Raw genomic sequence first — 23,226 nt, forward strand, 5'->3', positions numbered from 1 at the left:
GCACTATTTAATTTGCCAATTAAAATTATTTCAGCATGCTTGTCTGACAGTCTTAAACTACTTGTAATTATTTAGGCTATGATTCAGGACAAGCATCGCTATTCAGGACAGCACTAAAGTGTGTGCTTAACTATCAGCACATGCTTAAGTCCCATTGAAATCATGTGCTTAAGTGCTTTCCTGAGTCAGAGCTACAGTAAAGTAATGTTCTTGGGCTGGTGTGACTTATTGCATAGGTGAAAGCGGACCTTGAGCATCAGTGCTTAGTTTTTCTTTATTTGAGTACTAAGGGATGTAAATAGAAAACCAGAACTGGGGGGTAAGTTTTTATTTTTTTGAAGGGTATAAAATTGTTATTACTCTGAAACATTTGAAAAATTCAAACAAAAGCGTTTACAAAAATATTTCTGTTAGCCAGATATGACACTTTTTTCCTTGTGAAGATCCTGAAGGATAAATATTTTATATAATTAAGTATTTCATCTATACTTAGAGAGAGATGTGGAGAATAGGGGATAGTTGCATATATAAATACCTACTATGGAGTCAATTCATGCTTTAAGTTGAAGTGTGGTGTGCTAGGCGGCATCTTAGTTTTATTTATGCCTAAAGATGTTGTTTTTAAAGGGCAGAAAAAATAACATACTAGTAACTTTCGTTCTTCTTCGAGTGATTGATCATGTCCATTCAACTTAAATGTGTGTGCTCCCCACAAGAACCGGTGCTGGAAGTTTTTCTCTCAGCAGTATCCGTAGCGGACTGGCTCTGGCGCCCCCTGGAGTAGTGTGTATATGCCATGGCATATAGGGCACCGCCTGCCCCCTCCAAACCCTCAGTTCCTTCTTGCCACCAGTGATGGTGCATGTAACTGTTACTGCTTCAGCTAGCACTGTTAGTTCTCGTTCATTCGAAAGCATTTACCTCTTGTATATTATTGTACATAGTTTCCCTCTAGTTTTAATTTCCCTATTTGTTAGTTAGAGATTTAGTAGGTCCCAAACAGGACTTAGTTTCGGGATGGGGCATGCCCCAGTCCCCAGGCTTTTAGCCCTGTGATCTCAGTAAAAGTCCTATGCCCATTAGTGATCCACAAAACATTTGTTTATGATGCTTGAGCAAAGGTAATATTAGTGATAAGTGCAGAATCTGCAAGTCCTTCACACCCTGCATGAAGAAGGACCATGACATTCGCTTGAGAGCGTTCCTTATGGAGTCTGCCCTTACTCCAATGCTGGAGCAGCACTCCTATTTGGCACCGAGCAGTGCCCTACTGGTACCATCTGCGCGGCACCAGTCCCTTTCCGTGGCTCCAGCCAAGAAGCCCAAGAAGATAGGGCGAGGAAGGTCTACAGTTTCCCACAAGGAAAAGGTCTGGAATGGACCAAGGCCCTATCTCTGGCACCTCTTGACCCCTTTCGGGATCTCGGGCCCCAGCTCAGGTCGAGCGGTGTAGCCCAGCCCACTCCCCACTGGCTACCCCGGATAGCGAGGAGGCCCTCGTCAGCTCTGGGAGCCATCCACGCCAGATGCCTTGAAAGCAGTGTAAGAGATTATGTCCCTCCCAGTGCCACCCACTACGGCCTCTGCACGGTCCCAGTCATGGGGTAAACCCGCATTTGAACCACCACAGTCTCCACTTCTACAGCAACGCTCCCCATAGCAGGGGACGTCCCGCCAGCAGTCGCCCTCTCGCAGCCAACACGCTTCTGACCATGATAGGCAGAAGCTTCGCAGCCCCATCTGGTCTCTGAACTTCGTACAAGGGCATAGAGGCTCGAGGTGCAGCTTGCCAGTGACTGGGCGCAGACCTCTGGACGCATGCGCCCCCTAGCAGGAGTTTTTAAGTTGGCGCCCAGAATCTCCACGGCACCAGTACCGCTCCAGGGACAGGTTGAGGGACTCCATCTCTGGGACTTCTGCATCTACCAGGGAATCCATCTAGAAGCATGTCACCTTCCGGGTGCCAGGAACACACTAGCAAATCACTTAAGCAGGGACTTCTCCTCTCACCACGAGTGGGTGCTCCACTGGGAGGTAGCCAGCATGATCTTCCAGAGGTGGGGAACTCCCCAAGAGGATTTGTTTGCCACCAGGCAGAACAGGAGGTACCACAGGTTCTACTCCAGATGGGGTCTGGGCAAGGGCTCCCTATCCGATGCCTTCCTCCTGCTGTGGGCAGGAAGCCTGATGTATGTGTTCCCTCCGATTCCTCTCATCAGTAAGTGAAAATCAAGAGGGACAGGGTGCAGGTTATCATGATCACCCCAGCATGGCCGCGCCAACATTGGTTTGGCACGCTGTTGAGCTTGGCAGCAGTCCCCCCCATGGCCCCTGCCGGACTGAGCAGACCTGCTGTCACAGGACTATGGTTGCCTCTTGCACCCCAACCTTCTGTCTCTCCACACATGGATGCGGCATGGCTGAACCCTGAAGAATGGACCTGTTCAGAGGAGGTCCAGCAGATCCTCCTGGGGAGTAGAAAACCCTCAACTAGACAGACCTACCTGGCAAAGTGGATGAGGTTTTCCCACAGGGCGGCTGATCGGGGCATCTGCCCTTCGCATTTTTTGATGCAGTCAATCTTAGACTACCTACTTAATTTGAGGAGCCAGGGCCTGGCACACTCTTCTATCAAGGTGCATCTGGCGGCCATCTCCGTTTTTCATCTGCCCATGTAGGGGCAGATGGTCTTCTCCCATGACATGACAGTCAGGTTCCTCAAGGTCTCAAGAGACTTTTTCCTCAAGTTCGGTCCCCAGTCCCTCAGTGGGATCTCAACTTGGTTCTGTCCAGGCTCAGGGGCCCACCCTTTAAGCCTTTGGCCTCATGCTCCCGTCTTACCTATCATGGAAGGTAGCTTTCCTGGTGGCGGTGATGTCGGCGAGGCGAGTTTCTGAGCTGCATGCCCTGACCTCAGACCCGTCCTATGGTCTTCTGTAAGCACAAGGTCACACCGGATAATTTTTCTGTAAATGTAGGTAAGTTATTTAAACTACAATACAATGGATGGACAATGGGAGTGGGGAGCATTGGAGAAAATCCCCAAACTCCCTTGCCTAATAGTATTGTAGCTAGGTTTGACCCTTTATTTCTAGTTATAAGTCAACAAATATATGCAGCCATATGCTCAGTGTTACATCATAGGCAACTGAAGAGCAAGTGAGGGCTGAGGAATCAAACTCACAATTTATATTGGCTACTGACCATCTCCAGAAAGGTCAGTAACAAACAGTTCATGGAGTACATTTTAATAAGAAATGTTTTCAATCCAAAAATGTAGACCAGTTCTAATCACAAAGCACCATAAGCATTTATAAGGCCATACTGTCCTTTAAACCAGTGGTTTCCAAACTTTTTTGAACGCGCACCCTTATCAGTAAAAAAATTTTGAGCACGCACCCCTAATATATGTATAAATTATATACATGTACTACTGTACTAATATATTATGTAAATTATAAAACACACACAAAAAATAGAAATGAAAAAACAATGAGATAAAGATGAAATAAACAATATTTTTAAAATAATGTTTTATTTTATTTGCTCTCACTAAAAAAATTATTAATAATATTTTAGTGAGAGCAATGTGATTAATATGCTTTATTATTTTTGAAAATCTTGGTTTAACACTTTGTGATACAGCGGGCGCTCAGGGTGGGGTACGGGTCTGGGAGGGAGTTAGGGTGTGGGAGGGCGCTCAGGGCTGGGGCAGGCAGGAGGTGGAGAGCACTTACCTGGGGCATCTCCTGTTTGGTGCAGGGGAGGTGCAGGTGGCTCTGCTCAGCGCAGCACCACCCCCATGGCCACGATTCTGGGAGCTGCCCCCCCCCCATGGCAGGCAGGGCCACCCGGCATGCAGGGGCTTTAGGGGCTTCAGGGCCCTGGGCTAAGGGGGCCCCAGGGCCCTGGCCTGCAGCTCTAAAGCCCCTTTCGGAATGCGGCCCTGTGAGCATGGGCCGGAGGACTCAGGAGGAGCAGGGGCAGCCGCGCAGCCAGCGGCTGGAAAGAAGCGGCGCTTTCCCCTTCAAAGCGCCGCTTCTCTCCGGCCGGCTTTGAAGGGGAAAGTGACATTTCTTTCCAGCCGCTGGCTGCGCGGCTGCCCCTGCTCTCCACAGGCCGGAGGACTCAGGGCTGCCCCCCCCCCCTTTTTTTCCCTCCGGCAGTGCTCCTCCTGCCACGCTGCCCTTTTGCTGTGGCGACGCTCCTCCTGCTGCGCTCCCCAATTGTGCTCACACCCCACTTTGGAGACCACTGCTTTAAGCCACTCTGGCCATGTAAAGGAGCCTTAAAACTTTTACACCTGTTCTATACTCCTGGGGGAATTCACAAAGACAATAGGAACAATTCACTAAGCAGGCAGGCTGCTATGTTCTGCTCTGCCTGAGGGCACAGTCTGCACCTCACCTATCTCCTCAGACACACTCCAAAACCCTGCCTCTCCACGCTGAGAATGCTGCAATAGTGAGCGAGAGGGACAGTGTGTGTGTCTCTCTCTCTCATGCATAACTGCCCACATTTCACACACACACGGTGGTGATTTAGGCCTCTAGTGGCTGCTCCGGGCGCCCAAACTGACCTGCCTGTGCTGCCAGGGAGGGATGCATGACTGCGCGTGCAAATTCCCTTTACTCCCCCATCAGAAGTCATTTTTCTGCAGGGAAGCTAAGAAATAGGCAGGGGACATGAATTCTGTATGCATGCAATGATGCAGAATTCCCCCAGGAGTAATTTAAGGACTATATAAGTAAATCCTAACCAATACTTCTGGCTACTTTCTCCAGACATAATAAAAGAAAAACTAAGAAAACATAAATGAAAAGATTTACTTCAGGGTTTCAATAGGTCTTTCTCAGGGAATATTATTATGAATGAATGTGATTGGGGGCGCGATAATATCAAGAGTAGATTTGAAAATTCACTATAAGATCCTGCAAAGTTGAAACTGGTTTCTCTGTATGCTTTTCTGTATTACATAACCTGCCCTTTGCTGAAATATAATTATCATTGCTTGTTATGTATTCATTTTGTGGCCCAAAGTCTTCAGTCAGAACCAGGGCCCCTTTGTACTAGGCACTGTACAAACAACCCTACCTTGTAGAGTTTACAGTCTGAGACATGGTAAGGGAAGCCAAAACAGAGAGAAGGTGGTACAGTTACTAAATGCGAGATTACAAGTTAGCTTAGTGGTACTGCATGTGTGTGGGTGGTTTGGTTTGGTGTGGTTTTGGTAGGGGGATCTGATTACTTCCCATTCCTTTCCCCAAACAGATTGCCTTAATTAGTTAGCTGAAATTAAACATTCAGGTAAAATTGTGGTTCTTATGTCAGGGGTTTTCTCAGCTCTTTGAAATTATTTCAGTATTACCGGGCTCCTGCTCTTCTCCTGCTACTGACCGAGAGAGTCTCTTCCTACTAGGGTCTGCCCTCTGGGGTTTCTGTGCCCCATATGGCTGGTGGACATGAAGGGTAGCTGCTGGGGCTGTGTGCACAATGCAACTTAGTCTGATACATGTAGGTTGCAGGAATGGATGCTAGCCCTGAGCCTTACTTCCTATCACTCTACTGCTCATCCTCTGTGAGGTGGTCTTGGGGCTTCTGTGCCCTAAATAGCTGGAGAGAGAGGGAATACATTTGTTAAGTTAGGGTCAGCGTGGTATTAAAATTTGCTCGTGTTTGCTCTACCAAGCTAATACAAAGACTCATTTGTAAATAATAAAGTGAGCTTAGTTTGTTTTTTTTAAAAATCAGTTAGGTACAAAAGAAAAGAAAAACACTGGTAGATTTCAAAACAGGGGATTCAACAACTTCATTTAAAGAACAGCTCTGACAGCTAACACATATTCAACACAAGAAGTTTCTTGATACAAAAGACACTGACATGATCCTTTGTGTGAAGAAAACTGCAGAGCCTCAGGTCAGTAGCAATTACTGTTAATTGATTAGAGGTTCTAATTAAGTCAATGATCCCAGGATTTTATTTCACATTGAATTAGTATATTATATTATTTTGCCAGAAGCATGGCAGAATAATTCTAGGCACCCATCCTCTGTAACGCTTTAAGTCATTGTCAGCGGAGGTTAAATGGGCACATGCTTGCTGGTACAGGTCAGCAGAACACTTTGTTTGGCTTTAGCAAGATATTGTAACATCAGCCAATAGTGTGTAGTTGAAGTTAATGAAAAACGCAGGCAACTTTTGTGGGACTCATGTCATATCTTAATGTTCAACCCTTATCAAATATAAGTTAAACATGACATTTGTTCTGGATTGTGATCTATACTTGAAAACATAAGAACATTTTAATGACTTATATTTGATGGGTTTTGAGATTTTTCATATGGTTTGAGCTGGGTTTTCTACTCCTGGTGGAATTCTGCACACTGCTTACATGCAGAATTCATGTCCCCCACAGATTTCTTTGCTTCCCTTCAGAAAAATGACTTTCTGACAGGGAAGCAAAGGGAAGCTGGATGAGTAGTCATAGGGTTCATTGTTTCAGGCACCCCAAAGAGCCATCAAAGAGATAAATCACTGCGGAGGGTGGGAGGGGGCTGGGTATGCTCTGATTGGTGCTGGGTCAGACCCCTCCCCCCCAGGACAGACCCTCCACACCCAGACGCTCCTGCTGAGCCTCACCCCCTTCATCCAGAACCCCCCTCCCCCACCGAGTCTCCCGTACCTCTCCCCACCAAGCTCCCCGCATCTAGCCCCCACCCCAACTCTCCCCAGCCTCACCTGGCCCTGGCTCTGCACCCGCTTCCTTCCCCCATCACTCCTCAGCCATGGGGGAATAGGTCACTGCATGGGGAGCTGTTCCCCTGTCCACCCTACCCCTATTCATCCAGACCCCTCCCCCACCCCATAGCCAGACCCCCCCAGCCAAGCCACACTCCCAACCCCTCCCACCAAGTCCCTGGACCCAAACCCCCACCCTGCCAAACCACATCTCCTGCATCCAATACTCTGGATGCAGGAGATGTGGTTTGGCAGGGTGGGGTTTGGGTCCAGGGGCTTGGTGGTATTGGATGCAGGAGATGTGGTTCGGCAGGGTCGGGGTTTGGGTCCAGGGGCTTGGTGGGAGGGGTTGAGAGTGTGGGAGGGTGAGGCTTGGCTGGGGGGGTCCCCCTGCACCCAGAATGCCCCATCAATCTCCTCCCGCTGTATCCAGACCCCCACCTCTGTACCCAGACCATCCCTCAGTGAGCCCCCCGCACTTGAATCCCCACTCCCTGCCAAGCCCCCTCTCGCATCCGGACCCCTGCTTAACGCCTACCCCTGCATCTGGGTCCCTACCCCTGCACCCAGACCACTCACCTGCCGAGCCCCACCCCTCTCTGCATCTGGACCTCCACCCCTGCACCCAGAGCCCCACTCGACAAGCCCCCTGCATGCACCTGGACCACCCCAATGTGCCTCCTGCACCTGGACCACCATCCCACTGAGCCCCAATCAATTGCAACCGGACCCCCACCCCACCAAGCCCCATTCCCCCAACAGCTGGAACCCCCACTGAGCTTGCTAAACCCCACCGAACTCAGACCCCCACACCCAGCCCCCTCCACTGAGCCCCAGCCACCTTCGCCTGTACCCCACTTCAGAGTCCCATTCTCCTTGCACCTGGAGCCCCTGCAGTGAGCCCCGGTGCATCGAGATCCCCCTGCATCTAGACCTCCCACCGAGTGGCCTGCACCCAAATTGGCCTTCACAGAACCCTCTCACCCCACACCTTGATCCCCCCACACTAATCCTCCATACCTGGATCCTGCTGGGCTGAGCCTGCCTGCCCATACCTGGTGTGCCTGGCATGGAGGGGCAGGGCCTCATGCTTTTTCTGCCAAGTGTCAATGTTGGGTGCAGCCTCACCGTTGAGTTCATGTCCCTGGGGAGGGGCGGGGGGCGGGCTGCAGGGTGATCTCCCACCTCCATGCAGCCAGTGGCCTGTGCTCCGCCATGCTGGAGCCTCCATATTTTATTTATTGACAAATAACATTTGCAGAATTTTAAAATATTGTATGCAGAATTTTTATTTTTTTTAACATGCAGAATTTTTTATTTTTTGGCACAGAAAAAACTACAGTAGTAGTTTTCAAACTATGTACTCTACATGGTGCCCTTATATGCTGGTTAAAACTATCTGTCAGTACAAATAATTGTAAAACAGAAAATCAGTGAGTTAGACGTTTTCAAGATTTAGAAGTTCTAAACTTCATAGGCTTCAGAGTAGCAGCCATGATAGTCTGTATTCGCAAAAAGAAAAGGAGGACTTGTGGCACCTTGGAGACCTCACCTCACCAACGAAGTGAGCTGTAGCTCATGAAAGCTTATGCTCAAATACATTTGTTAGTCTCTAAGGTGCCACAAGTACTCCTTTTCTTTTTGCTAAACTTCATAGATTACCTGACCTTTCAGAAAACATACCATTGTAATTCAAAAATATGAGAAAAAAGGCAACTGATCGTTCCTTTCTGCTGATAAGCAGTTAGAATTAAATGTTACTTAAGTCCCTGAAGACTAAATACCTGAGACAGAAAAATAAAGATGCTAAAGTTTTTAATCAATAAAGCAAAATAACTTTTGAAGTTGGAGAACAGTAGAGCTAATTGGATAATTTGCTCACAATTTAAATTTAGCCCTTTTTTTTCCTGCCTGAAAACTGTTCACAAACATGTCCTGAGTTCTGTGAATGAATTATTCACAAAAATTCGCCACATAGTTTATGCAAGCAAGTTTCAGCATATGGATTGTTTGTGAACTGTTGTCCTTGACTGTTCACTATTGGTTATTTCTGTAGTGAGACTGGATCACCTAAGTCACATGTATAGTATGCATGTGTTGATTATTTTATTGCCAACATACCAAAATAGAAATGGGGGAAAGGGTTGTAGGATTAACCCTGTTTCCCTTTAACATTGTTTTCCAAAAAAAGAAATAAATAAAAAGTATTTGACTAAAGACAGCTATACTGATTTAACAAAGAAAGCACGAAATTGTATCTTCATGAATATACTCTCTGTGTGCCTAAGTGAAAGAGAAGCAGCCAACATACTTTTGTCCCTCCTCTTACCTATAAGGAGATGAATAATTCCATTTCAGATGCTAGGTAGAAAGAGCTAGTGCACCATATGTATAGTTTTAATGGCTGCTCTCAAAAATACTGTACCTCATAACTGAATTTGCATTCACCATCAAGAGACACCATCTCTGTACTTCTTGTGTGTGGATATTAGTGCTTTCCAACACAGGCCTTCTGTTCCCTGTAAATTAGAGTACATGAGTTGTAGATCTTTGTAATAGCTTACTTCAAGACCGAGAGGGTAGACTTACTTTTATTTGATTGATTATGTTTTGTCAGCTGCATGTCACTTCATCACACTGTGGAGGCAATTTAGCTCGTTCCACGGAATAGCATTATAAAGACAGATTACCTCAGAGCAACATCATTAAGGTTTAAACAGTCTGTTATAATTATGTCTATTAATGATGATCAGGTTTTGTTTTGAAAAGAATCACTTTCTAAAAGGAATATACTTTGAGGCTTCCCGTAGTTTGCCTGCCCTGCCCATGAACCCTTCATTTCCTATTTTCCAGGCCTTATTAGGATAAAGGAATGTAGATTTGTTAAATTGTTTCAAATTCAAAATTAAATTAAAAAAAGAATCAATTTAAAAGATGGGCATATTGAGGCATGCAATGTAAACATCCCAAAGTTTAACCCAGCAGCTTTCAGTTGGTACACATAGTTATAATTTCATTAATAAATGGTTTGGTTCTTAGTGATTTGAAATATGATCCGTTGTTTCATTTGTCTGCAACCTTTCATGCTGACTGTAGGAGCCTGATCTTATCAATATTAATTAACACTGTCCCTAATTAATCAGTCTCTCTGGGAGTTTTTGTCAGTGGCATAAAGATCATTTTTTCTTCTTCCCATGCCCAAATCAGGAAGGAATCCACCATCCTGACAAACTGCATCCTCCACTGAATAGAGGTATTACAGAGGATGGAAGTTGGAGAATAAGCTGTCCCCTGAGCTGCAATGTCCACACTCTTTTCAGTGCGCTAGTTTGAGCTCTACTATTGTGAATCTACCTGTTAAGGTTCACATTCGTTGATGGCAAGCAGAGATAGGTGCCTCCCTGCAGCCCAGACTTAGACACCTACCTCTGTGGGGAGGGTGATAGCACCCCCACACACACCTCCATCAGTGTCTCACATTGGCTAGCTTAGGCAGCTCCCCGCCTAGCATGCTGCAGGGCGGGGGTTGTGGCTCTCATTCTAAGACACCTGAGTCCCTTCGTAGAACACACCATAGGTGCCTAACTATTTTTGTGGATCCAGGCCTAAGTGCTCATCCTGACAAACCTCCTATGATTCATCAGCAGGCAGACCTCAGGAAGTCAGTGATATGCAGGGACTCAGCTGCTGAGCTTAATTGTCTGAGGGACTGCGTTCTAGGTGTGAGAGGTCATAAATAAGAGGGGAGGCATAAAAGTTAGTAGCAAGGACTGGGGAGCAGAGCTCTTGAGTGGGGCTGGACAGCACAGTTCTGTGCTAAACCTGTGGATCCCACTGCCTACACTAATTTCTCAGCCTCAATATCCAGCCTAGTTCCCTTAATCCTACTACAAATCACTGTCCATTTCCCCTTTATTTTTATGATTATTTAATTTAATTTAAAATTGTTATAAAAATGAGCTCAAAGATCTCTATCTGTTGGTTGCTTGGGATGACATGGAGTCTGGGCTCTGGAAAGGAAGAAGTTGAGGCTGAGAAGGGGAATGTAGATGGGGTGTTTAAAGACAACTGTTCAGTGCCTATTTAACTGTATTTTGGAAGAAGATGCATTCCAGCAATTGTAACTGAAAGCTAACAAAGGTTTTGGTTTGTGTGGGAATATCTACTAGCCTGACATACTGTATCAGCCACTGGATGCAGCTATATGCCCCATGAATATTAAGACTTGACATACCTGAGCCACCCTGGATTAAAAATCATTGACTGGTTCTTCCCTTTCCTCACATTTGATAAACTTGAAGCACTCAAACATATGGAAACAAAATTATTTTCTATATCTCATCAAAATAAAGATGAGTCTTTGGCTAACAGATGCACAGTAATCCAAATCTGTGAAAATGAAATTTTAAAGATGAATTTGCCATAGTACTGAAAAGTTAATAATCATTTGGCGATATGTTTAACTCCAGGCCATAGTTTACCAAAGCAAATCTATGTGCTCACTCATCAAAACATTACGATTTGACACACATGTTATTAATCTTAGAGCAGTGAAACTTTGTGAAAAATGCCCTGAGGAGTGTGTTTAGAAAACCCCAAACTTGCGAGTTTAATTAAAGTCATAGGAAGCATCTCTAAGTAAAACAATGGAAGTAAGCACTTAAGGCCAGATTAAGAATCCATTACTCACATTGGTGAGCAGTGTTTCACCCAAGTAATCCCATTGGAATGAATAGGATTACTCAGGTAATTAACTGCTCAGCAATATGAGGAAGGAGTTCACAGTCTGTCCTTTACTGACGTCTGTGTTCATTCTCTGATCATGGAAAACAGTTCTATTTTAGTCTTTGCAGATAAAACAACTGGATCTCTGAATACAAATGCATGTTACACCAAACAGAACAGGAAAATAACAGTAAATTTGCAAACTTTTCCCACCAAACCCAGATTTATATGCGAGAATTTACATGTAGTGGACACCTCACTGCAGATGTAATTCATATACAGTTAAACTATTATATTAAAACTCAAACTAGCATAATTTACATTAATCAGATGTTAAAAGATGTAATCAGCTACCGCAGCTTTAGGCCCACCCCAATTAAGCAGATGGGAGAGGTAAACATGCTATGTTTTCTAAGGCCTGGGCTATACTGGGAAGGGTTCGAACTAAGATATGCAACTTCAGCTATACTATACGCGTAGCTGAAGTCAAAGTATCTTAGTGCAACTTACCTGACTGTCCTCATGGCAGTGAGTCGACCGTGGCGGCTCCCCCATCAACTCCCCTTACTCCTACTGCCGAGCATCGATTTGGGGATCCCCGATAGATGGATCACTACCCTCCGATCCTTTGGGTAATGAAGATGTACCATTAGAATAGTTTTGTTACTAAAGCTGGAAAGCTAGTGTTTGTGTGCTAAGATTTGTGCCATAGAAATAGGTAACCTTCAAACACCTTCCAAGAGCCATCTTTTTATTTTTTAAAACTTATCTACTAGAGAAATGTCCTCTCCCAGCTACCAAATTTTCCCACAGAATTGCTTAATTGTCTGACTGTCAGGATGGAAAGATATTCAGTTCTGGACAAGGGATACCTTTAAGGTTTAATATCTCATGAACCATCACAAGTAGAAACATGCCAGAGAGCAGAGAATCTGTACTTTCTGCTGAGAAAAAAACGTTTTATTCTTGGCTTGGTGTATTTTGTTTCAGAACATTAAAATTGTGATACCATGGCTTATGGAAAAGCTATTTTAAAATATTTTGGAGGTTTCTAAAACATATTATTTTTTCTCTTTCACTGAGTCTATCTAGTTGGATTCATAGGGCTATGGCAGTTTGGCTTTACAGATAGAGAGCTACAGACATGGTACCAATAAAGGGCTCGGTTCCACTCCTATTGAACTAAATAGCTAAATCTGTCGATTTTATAGATATATATGTAGGCATGTCTCTTATTTCTGGTTTTGTTTTGTTTTTCCTAGCTTCCTAGCTCTTATTCTGTTTTTAATTTATGATGACAGTTTGTCTCTCTCTGCCTGGTTACCAGACTTTCTTAAAGGCCTTCTTATCAAAAGAATTTTTGAAATTGCTCATGTGGAGAATCCATAAAGTTAAATTGAAATAGCCCTCCTGTGTTCTACTTTTGTTCCCCTGATTCTGATTTATAGGGTTCTTGCCTTTGAGAAGAGTGAGTGTAGCACTGATTTGAAGAGGATAAGTGATCTGTATTGGTTCAAAGACAACTTTGTTAAATCAGCACATGAAGAGACATATTCCTCTCAAGACTTTAGTGAGCAGCAGATATAACTTGGATTTTCTCTTTATTCTTAATAAATGTTAGTTTATAGAGCCCCCTGATCTACCGTAATTGGAGGGAACGTTTTCTCCTGTGTCAAAACAGCTGGTAGGAGTGTAAACTAACTTTTACTGGTATCATCAATTGTTCAAACCATTGTTAATTGTGAAGAAAACATTGTTAAAAACTGTAAACATCCAAGCTCTTTAGCTGACACAGTGGGTAATAAGGAAGAAGAAAAAGATCAACATTGAGTTTGCTTTAGTTAGATTAAGATCATAAAGACTAGCATTATTAGCTTTGAATTTTGACAACTACTGAGAAATGTCAGTGGATCAAGTTTATTATTTGTACCCCACATATTATCTCCTACTTGAACACAATCAAAGATCAATATTTTGAGGATACTATTTTTTTAAGGTTTAAATAAAACAGCTATATCTAAGATCAGAAAGATTAGACTCCTTCTTGCACGTAAGAAGAAAAAAAAGAAAAAAAATGTAAAATAACCCACCCCCCTAAAAAAAAAAAAATGATCATATACAGGCATTGGACGTGCTTCCCGTACCTTTGGTGAAGTTAAGAGTTTAATATTAACCAAAAAGACTTTTCCCAACACTTTCTTACCATATTGCTGGTGCCAACTGATTTAGACAGCCTGTGCAGGTTAAGTGCCTGAACACTTTTTTTTGTTTAATTTTAAATGTATAACCCCTCACCAAAAAGTACTGAAAACAAGCAGACACGTTGCAAAATTTCTAGGGTGCTAAACAAGTTAGCACAGTACAACCCTAGTTTTCTAAATGGATTTAAGGGTATCCAAAGTACTCAGAAATGTAGGATCTTGACCAAGGAGAGAGTACTGCATACTGCCCATTACCATCATGGGACATGAGTGACCTGGCACCGGTCCGTGCCACTGCCACCCCAGAGCTGCGCCAGGCTCTAGGTAAGCGGCGCCAGGCTGGAGCCTGAACTCCTCCTGCACCCCGCATCCCAACTCCCTTCCCTGAGCCCCCTGCCACACCCCTCCTGCACCCCAACTCCCTGCCCTGAGCCCATTCCTGCACCCCGCACCCCTCCTGCACTCCAGCCCCCTGCCGCATCCCACACCCCTCCTGCACCCCGCACCCCTCCAGCACCTCTACCCCCTGACTGAGCCCCCTCCTGCACTCCCTAATGCCCTTCCATGAGCCCCCTCATACACCCCACACCCCTCCTCGAGCCCCTTCTTGCACACCACACCCCCTCCCACACCCCGCACTCTGCCCCCACACCCCAACCCTCTGCTCGGGCCCTGCAAGCACTTTCCCTACCCAGATGTGGCCCTCGGGCCAAAAAGTTTGTCCACCCCTGCAATAAAGGCTGGTATCACTAAGAGGCAGGTATCAACATATGTAAACCATAGAAGGGATGATAATAGGGTGCAGCTAAGCCATGAAGGGAATTAAAAATGAAGACCGGTAGTTTGTGCTTGATGCAGTGGAAAAGGAAGAACCAGTGGAGGGATGCAAAGAAGGAGGTGATGGGTTGGGAAAATGGGGTTTATTATCTGATCACCTCAGAAAAGAGAAATCTAGTTTATTATTTCAATTGGGGACATCATTATTGTTTACATTTGAACAGCATTTTAGTTTGGTACTCCTGTATATACTTGTGGTAGCTCTTATAATTTCTCTTGCTATTATTCTTTCATTTATGTACAGAGTCTGCAAAAATACTTGTCATTTAGACTTGTTGAAATTAATTATATGGCATCAGTTTATTCTCTAGTGAATAATATTCAGCACATGTGACAGTGTCTGTTCAGAAGAAAACTGGTTCTAAAGTAATATGCTTTAGCTCCAGAGGACCATGGTCCCTCCAATTCTGGAAGAAGCTCATAATGGATGGGAAAAGATGCAAAAAATCTTATAATAGCTGCCTGTGTTAAACCTGCTACATTCAAACTCATTCAAGTTATACTTTCTTTATCCTTGAGTTCCATCACCCTGATGTGTTCTGTGCACTCAAAAAAATAGGGATAACAATACTTCCCAGCTATATATTTGATGCGCTCAGTGCACTTTACAAACATCAATTTATTAAGCCTCACAACATGCTCTGTGAGATAATAACTTGAGACACTAAGGAGTTAAGTAAATTTCTCAACATCACACAGTAAATCTGTAGCAGATCCAGGAATATAATCTCAGTCTCTTGACTCCCAATCCTGTGACTGATCCATGGGATCATTCTTCCTTTCTCAGGCACGGTTGGAAAATATATTCAGGATTCATAAGCTCGTTGGCCTAATGTAAGACCCGTGTTGAAACTGACATGAAAACTCTAACATGGATGTTCATTTGGTTACCTGATTGCAGGCAAAACATGTGAATCTGCTGTCAATTACTGTGAATGCAACCCCTGTTTCAATGGAGGATCCTGTCAAAATGGAGTGGAAGGATATTATTGTCACTGTCCATTTGGTAAGTTGTTGTTGGGGGTTTTTTTGTTAACATTTCATAGATATACTGACTTCTTCAGGTTCACTTAAATAAAACCTATATTTATTTATGTTAATTTCAATTTACCAAAATAAATCACATGCCTATCCCAAATCATTAAGGTCCCATGACATACGGTTAAAATACAGTCCAGTTAAGAAAAAAAAGCATCTATTTAAGAAATCCTTAGTGATTTATAATATCACTTTCTGTTTCGTCTACATGAGAACAAAAGAGAAGGGAGGAGATTTTTCCTGGTGTACACTTAGGGCCAGATTTTATTGGCCCTTGAGAGTGTGTGTATGTGTGTGTACACATGCACACATGCAAGATGCCTCCCGCTTTGTATGCCCAGCTCACAATCACAGCTGCCTTCCTACACCCTTCCCCCTCTTCACACCAACCCACAAAGGGCCAGGCTGCTCAGGTTGCACCTGATCACTCATCACTTCCTGTACAATCCCTCACTGAACTCCCCTGGATTGTTTGGGTTCCATGGTGCCCCCACTTTTGGATTCCTTAAAGCTACAGTTTTCCCTTATTTTCCTTTGTAGTATTTTACTGGTGTTCCAGAAGAGAGGGGCAGACATTTCTCAGATGAAAAGCCCAGAAATATTCTGAGTCCTAGGTTGAGCAGCCCTTATTTGCATTGGTGAACACTTCCTTACACAAGGAGTCCCATTGAGTGCAGGTCACACCACTGAGTTCTGAATAAATATACAGTTATAATAGGTGTAAAGATTGCAAATTATATATTGTAAGTTGCACATTCAAGTTCTGTTGGGCCACACACTAATAATTTGCAAAGAAGGCATCATATTTTGTTTTCTAGCTATAGAAGGGGAGTTTCTGTTTTATTTCAGTGGTCTTACAATATGATCACATTTGTATTCACAACTCCTCAAAAATATGCAGTCAAGGAATCAGTAAACGTAATTAACTCTTCTGTTCATGAGCAACATGATCTCAGATATTGAGTATGGCACTTGACCTTGCTAAAAAGCATTAATAAAGACATGGAAAGATCAAAACACATTACCGAATCATTCCACACAAATCCCGGTCCATTCTGTTTATTGTATTCTATTAAAACTTTGCAGTGTTTCTAGATCTAAATTCTAAGCATAAAACAAGGAATTCATACAGTCCTATCAACATATTTTAATAATTACTTGAAGTTAATTATCACTAATTTTTACCAGGAAATTGAGCAGCCAGTAATGATACAAAACATAAAGGGAAACTTCAGAGATCTTGGTACTACGGTGACCAGATGTTCCGATTTCATGGGGACAGTCCCAATATTTCAAGCTTTTTCTTATATAGGCTCCTATTACCCCCCCCACACACACACACACACCCTCTGTCCTGATTTTTCACACTTGCTGTCTGGTCACCCTACTTGGTACAGTCACACAAAGCTTGGGTCTGAATGCAGATCCATTGTGGATTGTCTTTGTTCGTGTAGAAAAGAATGATGTTAAATAAAACAAATAAACAGAAAAAGAAAAAAAGCTGAAAAAATAAACAAATATTTTAAAAGGCAGCCAAAAGAGTAACCCTATCTTAGAAAAATGTTTCTCAGAACACATTGTTAACTGGTTTGTTGTGCAAACTTTCATCTGTCTTGCACTTGTAATGAATTGCTTATCCTATATTATATCATTTTTCTCAGAGAGTTATTCAGTTTCTATATTTATAATCAGATTTCATTATAAATGCATCTAACTTTTAGAGATTAAGATAGAAAACAAGAAAAGTAATTACACAGTTCAGTGACATTTGGAAAGAAATGTATGGAGTGCACATATATATTCAGTTAAATAAAATACTGAGAAGTGGAAGGCTCAGATGTTTGTAGCCAGATTATAGCAAAGAAAAAATATGTACATCCTCCTAGACAAGGCTTAGTATATTTTAAGTTTATTGTGGACTTGAACACTAAGGACTAATAGATAATGTATAGCCAAATTCAAGAAGGAATGGAACAATCACAATTTAATAAGATGCATTCCACCTTGGCTTGAATTCCTCGTCACGTTATTTGACACAAGTCCACAAATATTTGTGGGGAAAATTCTTTGGCTCAGCATTGCAGTAACAATACAATTCATTTAAAAAACTAAATGGAAAAAGAACCAGCACAAATAAATACAAACACAGAGTTGGTGGGAGGGAGAGAGAAGAAGAATGAAGCTGCATCAGCTAGTTAGCTATAAATCAATCTCAGGTTGTACAAGTGGAATGGGAAACAGAATGGAAAGTGAACATCAATATCTCTATGTTCAGTAACAAATACATCCCCATATCTGGATTAAAATACATTATGTCCATTGATACCTATATTTGACACAATCTCAACTCAAAAGTTTTTTTCAAACCCCCTCTAGAAGTTAACAACAGTATGCTTTGCTTTTTATCCAGTTGTCTATACTTCATTTTTTGTTTTGGAATGTAGGTACTTTAACAAATAACACTTTGGGCAATAACTGTTTTTTGTCCAAGATGTATATGTTTTTATTTATGGCTTTTTAAGGTGCTTTTAAGAAACTCATGTCATAAACAATCTAAAAGCACTGAACTACGTGCTTTATGTCCTACACTTTGATTAAATGGGGTAAAAACAATTTGATAACAGACAAATTTTTCTTTTTATAGGTGTCTTTGGAAATCATTGTGAATTGAATAGTTACGGATTTGAAGAGTTGTCCTATATGGAATTTCCCACTATGGATCCAAACAACAATTATATTTATATAAAGTTTGCAACCATCAAAAGTAATGCCTTAATGCTGTATAACTATGACAACCAGACTGGAGAACGGGCAGAATTCCTGGCTCTGGAAATAACAGAAGAAAGGCTGAGATTCTCCTACAACCTTGGCAGTGGCACATATAAACTTACCACAACGAAGAAAGTGTCTGATGGCCAGTTTCACACTGTTATTGCCCGGAGGGCTGGAATGGTAAGAAATGCTGCACTGAGAATTAAGTAAACGTTCATTCAGTTTCAAGTCACTTTGGCTTCCATGTAAGCACAAACGAATATAAAACTTGGTAAAGCTGTATTCGCTAGCTTTACCTCCAGCTTTGGGAAAAAACTGTAATTTGCATCTTGTCCAGAAGGCTTGAAGAATTATAATGGTTTTCTCAGAATAAAAAAAAAATCTGAATTTGAAAAAACGGGAACAAAAATACTCAATGAGCTAAAGAGCTATCCAGAAGACTAATTAACTGCTGCAGACAGTGGGGAAGATTATTAGTGAAGACTAATTGTCGAGCGACATGGGAAGATTATTAGTGAAGTCTAATTATCTAGTGATACTACAGTGGACCCTAAGAGAATGAGTGTAGATGCTTCACAATTATATACTATAGCTTCAGTAGAGATGAGCAGATTTCTTGGGATCTTTGGGTTCTGTGAGTGTCTTAAACTTTTAGAGATGTTACAAAACTTGTCCTGCTTCCAGTCTTTTTTTTTCTTCTTCTATCATTTAAACCCATGTATTTTTTCAAAGGTTTCATGATTTTTAAAACAAACATCTTTTAGTTGAAAAGAAGCCTATGCAATGAATCAGGGACAGAAGAACTGCCCAAAAATCTAGGCTAGTACAAATGGTTGTCTTATTCATGGTGCTCTGCCCTTTTCCATTTTTTACCAGGTTTTTTTTGCAGTGGATTTTTTTCTTTTTGTGTTTTCTCTGTGCTCCTTTCTTAACAGTATCTCCTAAGCAATGTTCCCCACATGCCTGAAACTAAAGTCAGTCCATGAGTACAATACATGGTTGGGGTTCCAAGTTTTGTTTTGCATGTCAGGCTAGAAGCAGTAGGGGAATAAGGGAACAGCTGTTCTACACTTCATGGCCCCTTCTGAACCCTAGTTTTCCTACCATTACGTTCTGAAGAAGTCAGTGGTGCTTGGATACAGCACTACTGTATCATTAAACTCTGTTCCCATGCTCAGGGAGCCTTACTGAAAAGATACAGCATAGACACTGTGTGGGTCCTATAGAAATTCAACCACTGAGCCAACCATGCTGCTATTACAGGGGTAATGTGCCTCAAGGTTCGAATATCGGGGTGTCTAAGAACACAGGCATCCTAAGAGCAGCTGGGTGCTGTGGGTCTGTGATTCTGCACAGCAGAGAGGCTCTACCATTGGCTTCTTTCTCCAAGAGGAACTTGAGCCTGCAACTCTGCATTTCTTTTCAACTCAGAGTTGCTGACCCAGTTTTTTCACTTTCATGTATCTTTGTGCTGGAGGTGGATAGTTTGCCCCTAAATTTGATTTTTCTTTTATGAGTGTTGGTAGAGATGTTATTTTCTATGTCTTTCTGAAGGATATTTACACCAGTGTGGATACATTTTTGTCTTGGAACATATTAATTTTAGATATTTAACACATTAAGGTCCCAATTTTCAAATATGAATTCTTAACCAGACACACAGGTGTTGATTTAGATATCCAAGTACGGATTTTATTAACTAAATTAACTCAGACCATACATGCTTAAATAAAGATTTATATGCCTAACTATAGGTACACAAGTTAAAAATGTGTAACAAACAAGCAAGAAAGAAAAAACAAACTGTAGTCTGGTCTATAGAAGGAGCTCTACTATACACAAAAGGTATATTTTTCTAGAAAATTACCTTTTGTGTATGTATGCTTAAAATTTAAAAGCAAGCCTCAAGAAAGGCTTGATTCTGATACATAGTTTCTGTATTTAAATCTTTTCTAACCACGTCAGCTGTTTACAAACACAAGATGTGAAAAGAATCACTTTTGTCTTAAGTATTTCTGCTGTAGGAAAAAATATCTCCCACATGTCAAAAAATGTATAAAATAACTTCCCTACAGGATTTCAAATCTGTCATTTCCTACAGTGCAATGGGATTTTATCGGAAACTGGTAAAATCATTAAGTTGTCAGTTTTGAGATATTACAGAGTGACAGGATAGAAACTCTCAAAACTTGAAGAGGTAACTGTAGAGTAATGCTAAAGTAACAAGGAGGAGCATTTGACTAATGTTAGAAAATAAATTGTATGAACTCAGGTCCAAGCAAAATATGGTCTCAAATATCCAGCCCTTCTGATGGATTTGTAGCTCATCCTTCTTTTCAGAATGTGTACCTTTGTAAATTAGTGGAAATTACATTTATTGAGCTTAGTAAAAACAAAATCTGATCTTTCATTTTTGTTGTTAATGTACTCTTAAAATATGTATACATATGATACCATATAAACTAGCCAGCTAATTTTATGTGCTCTATGAACTGTTTCATTTATACTCAGCATATAATGTACTTAGGCGCTGCTGGCTTATGTTTCTCAAGAGGAATAGGTTGTTCATTATGTATGGAAAGAAATGCAAGATAAGCTTTCCTTTTAAAAATAAAATAGAGGAAAGAAATACATAATTTGGACATACTATAGTAAGTGATTTAAATTTGAGAACCATGAATTCAGTATGATGTTTCAGTTCATGGTGTGTATTTGGAAATGAAGTGTGGAGATTTTGTAAGAATTTCAATCAGACATTAATGTTAGTGGTGAATGAACTTAATTGTAAGCAAAAAAAGTCAATATATTACACAAGAATGACACATTAATAGCATTTAGTGTTTGTACAGCTCCTGTAGAGTTATCTAAACATAAATATTGACCAAACTGTTGTCAAGCAGTAACATTTGATTTAAATTTGCCATAAACTGCTTCCATGCATTTTGCTGTAATATGAAAGCTGAATATACATCTAGAGGATCACATTTATGTTTTGAAAATTTGACTTAGGGAGTAATTAACCTTCAATTTTGTTATGCAATACATTCCACCTGTTATTAATGGAGAAGTGGTACGTTTTTGTATTCCTTCTGCTAAATTGGGAGTAAAATTAAAATGTCAGAAGACCCAACTGAGTTCCCATTAAAATCAGTGGGAGTCATTTGGCAGATTTTATGGACATTAGATTAGAGTGTTACTGAAGAGGTCATAAATATAATGTCATACCTTATTTAAAATTGGAGTTCACAAAACTGATTGATCTGGGTGACTTGGTTGTCTGTGCAGAAGATGGCTCTCCATATCTAGCATCTCCAGATATCATTGCCTCCACAGTGACCATTGGATTATCCCACAAAGTTGCTGACTCTACCTGTTTTATTGATTCACCTGGGGAGGCTAATGGAACCAGACCTTTTTGTGATGACTTGAAGGAAGAATGCTCAGAGTACAACTGACAGACCACTCCATGGATCGCTACTTTGGTAGCACATTGTAATGATCTTTTGTCACTGATTGATAAGGTGGCTCCCAAATGCCCTCTTCCCATACATCAACCTCACTGGTCATTTTAGTATGCAAAGCGATTTACAACAAATGAAGTGTGAAGACAGCTAGAGTCCTGATACTGGAAGTCTGACTTTGTCTGAAAAAATTGCAGCAGAAAGAGTGTGAGAGGTCTTATGCTATGACTGTGGAGGAAGTAAAGAAGGAGATTTTTCTTTCCATTGTTGTAGTGTCTGTGAATTTCTGATCTGTATACCGTATGCTCTCCCAGCTATTTTTCTGGGGAAGTATGATGCCTATGGGAGAATCTTCGTTATGGGCGGATTGAGAGGGGTGTGTTTTCAACATTGGTCCAGTTTGTTAATTACAATTTTTTACTGATAATGTTTGTACTGTGCCCCAGGCTTTGAGAAGACACACTTTGAATCAAATTGAAAATATATATTAGATACCATGGTCTAGTCCATGAAGGAACTAACATTGAGCCTAGTGGGACTTTTATGTGAAGATCAATAGCAGAATACAATATGGCCAAAAGTTACTTCAGTGTCATGGGGGAAAAATATCCCTTATCTAACTCATACAGTCACTTTCTGTATGGCCAAGTCACTGAACTGTCTCAGTATCCCCATTTGTGAAAGGGGATAATAACACTAAATGCCTCACATTGGTGGTGGAGTGTTAAGTTCATTAGAGTCTATAAAATACTTTGAGACTCTTAGTTAGAAGGCACTGTGGTGTTATTTATATGGTAAACTTGGGTTTGACTTCAAAAGAGAGGGTTGCATCCTGAAACTTCAGTTATAATAAAAAAAAGGAGTAGTAAAAGGGTTAATTTTGAGGCAGGCCTCGTTTCCACACATGCATGCAAAACAACTGGGCCTGCAAACACCTATGTCTGCTTTCATAGTTGTGCATACCCTTTCAATAGTTTAAATCCTGTGCAGATACACGTGTTACCTAGGTTTTCAAGGTGCAGAGGCAAGGGCTATAGCCACATTGGTATTGGAATACTTGAAGGGCACATGTAAGCCTTCGTACCTGCGAGGTGTAGGCATAGGTTTACATGTGTACAATTTTGTGAATGCACAAGGGAAGAAAATCGGGTATAATGTGACTAACTAAACCTTTGGATATTTTTGTATTTAATAATCAAACAAGTCTTAAGGTGGTGAAAATGAGATTGGACAGTCAGTCCTTCTAATATTAAACACATTTTTGTGTTTCTTTGCAGGCAGCATCCTTGACGGTGGACTCCTGTTCTGAGGATCAGGAACCAGGCTATTGTACTGTTAGTAATATGGCTGTTTCCACTGACTGGTAAAGAATATTTCATTTTGCTCTTTGTGGAAGAGGTAAAATTTAAAAATCGTTACAAATAGGAGAAATTTAGAATAACTGCTATGTCAG

The 23,226-nt window shown here is 41.7% G+C and overlaps 1 protein-coding gene across 1 annotated transcript in view; it reads left to right on the forward strand.

Moving 5' to 3' along the window:
* LOC140910365 (protocadherin Fat 4) overlaps window positions 1-23,226 on the forward strand; it is a 222,123-nt gene that overhangs the window by 175,753 nt on the left and 23,144 nt on the right. Inside the window, exons 10-12 of the mRNA XM_073341085.1 lie at window positions 15,404-15,508; window positions 18,185-18,492; window positions 23,051-23,136. Coding sequence (XP_073197186.1) covers window positions 15,404-15,508; window positions 18,185-18,492; window positions 23,051-23,136 — 499 coding nt within the window. The remainder of the gene's footprint in view (window positions 1-15,403; window positions 15,509-18,184; window positions 18,493-23,050; window positions 23,137-23,226) is intronic.

This window comes from Lepidochelys kempii, chromosome 4 (genome assembly GCF_965140265.1).
Source record: "Lepidochelys kempii isolate rLepKem1 chromosome 4, rLepKem1.hap2, whole genome shotgun sequence".
NCBI lineage: Eukaryota > Metazoa > Chordata > Testudines > Cheloniidae > Lepidochelys > Lepidochelys kempii.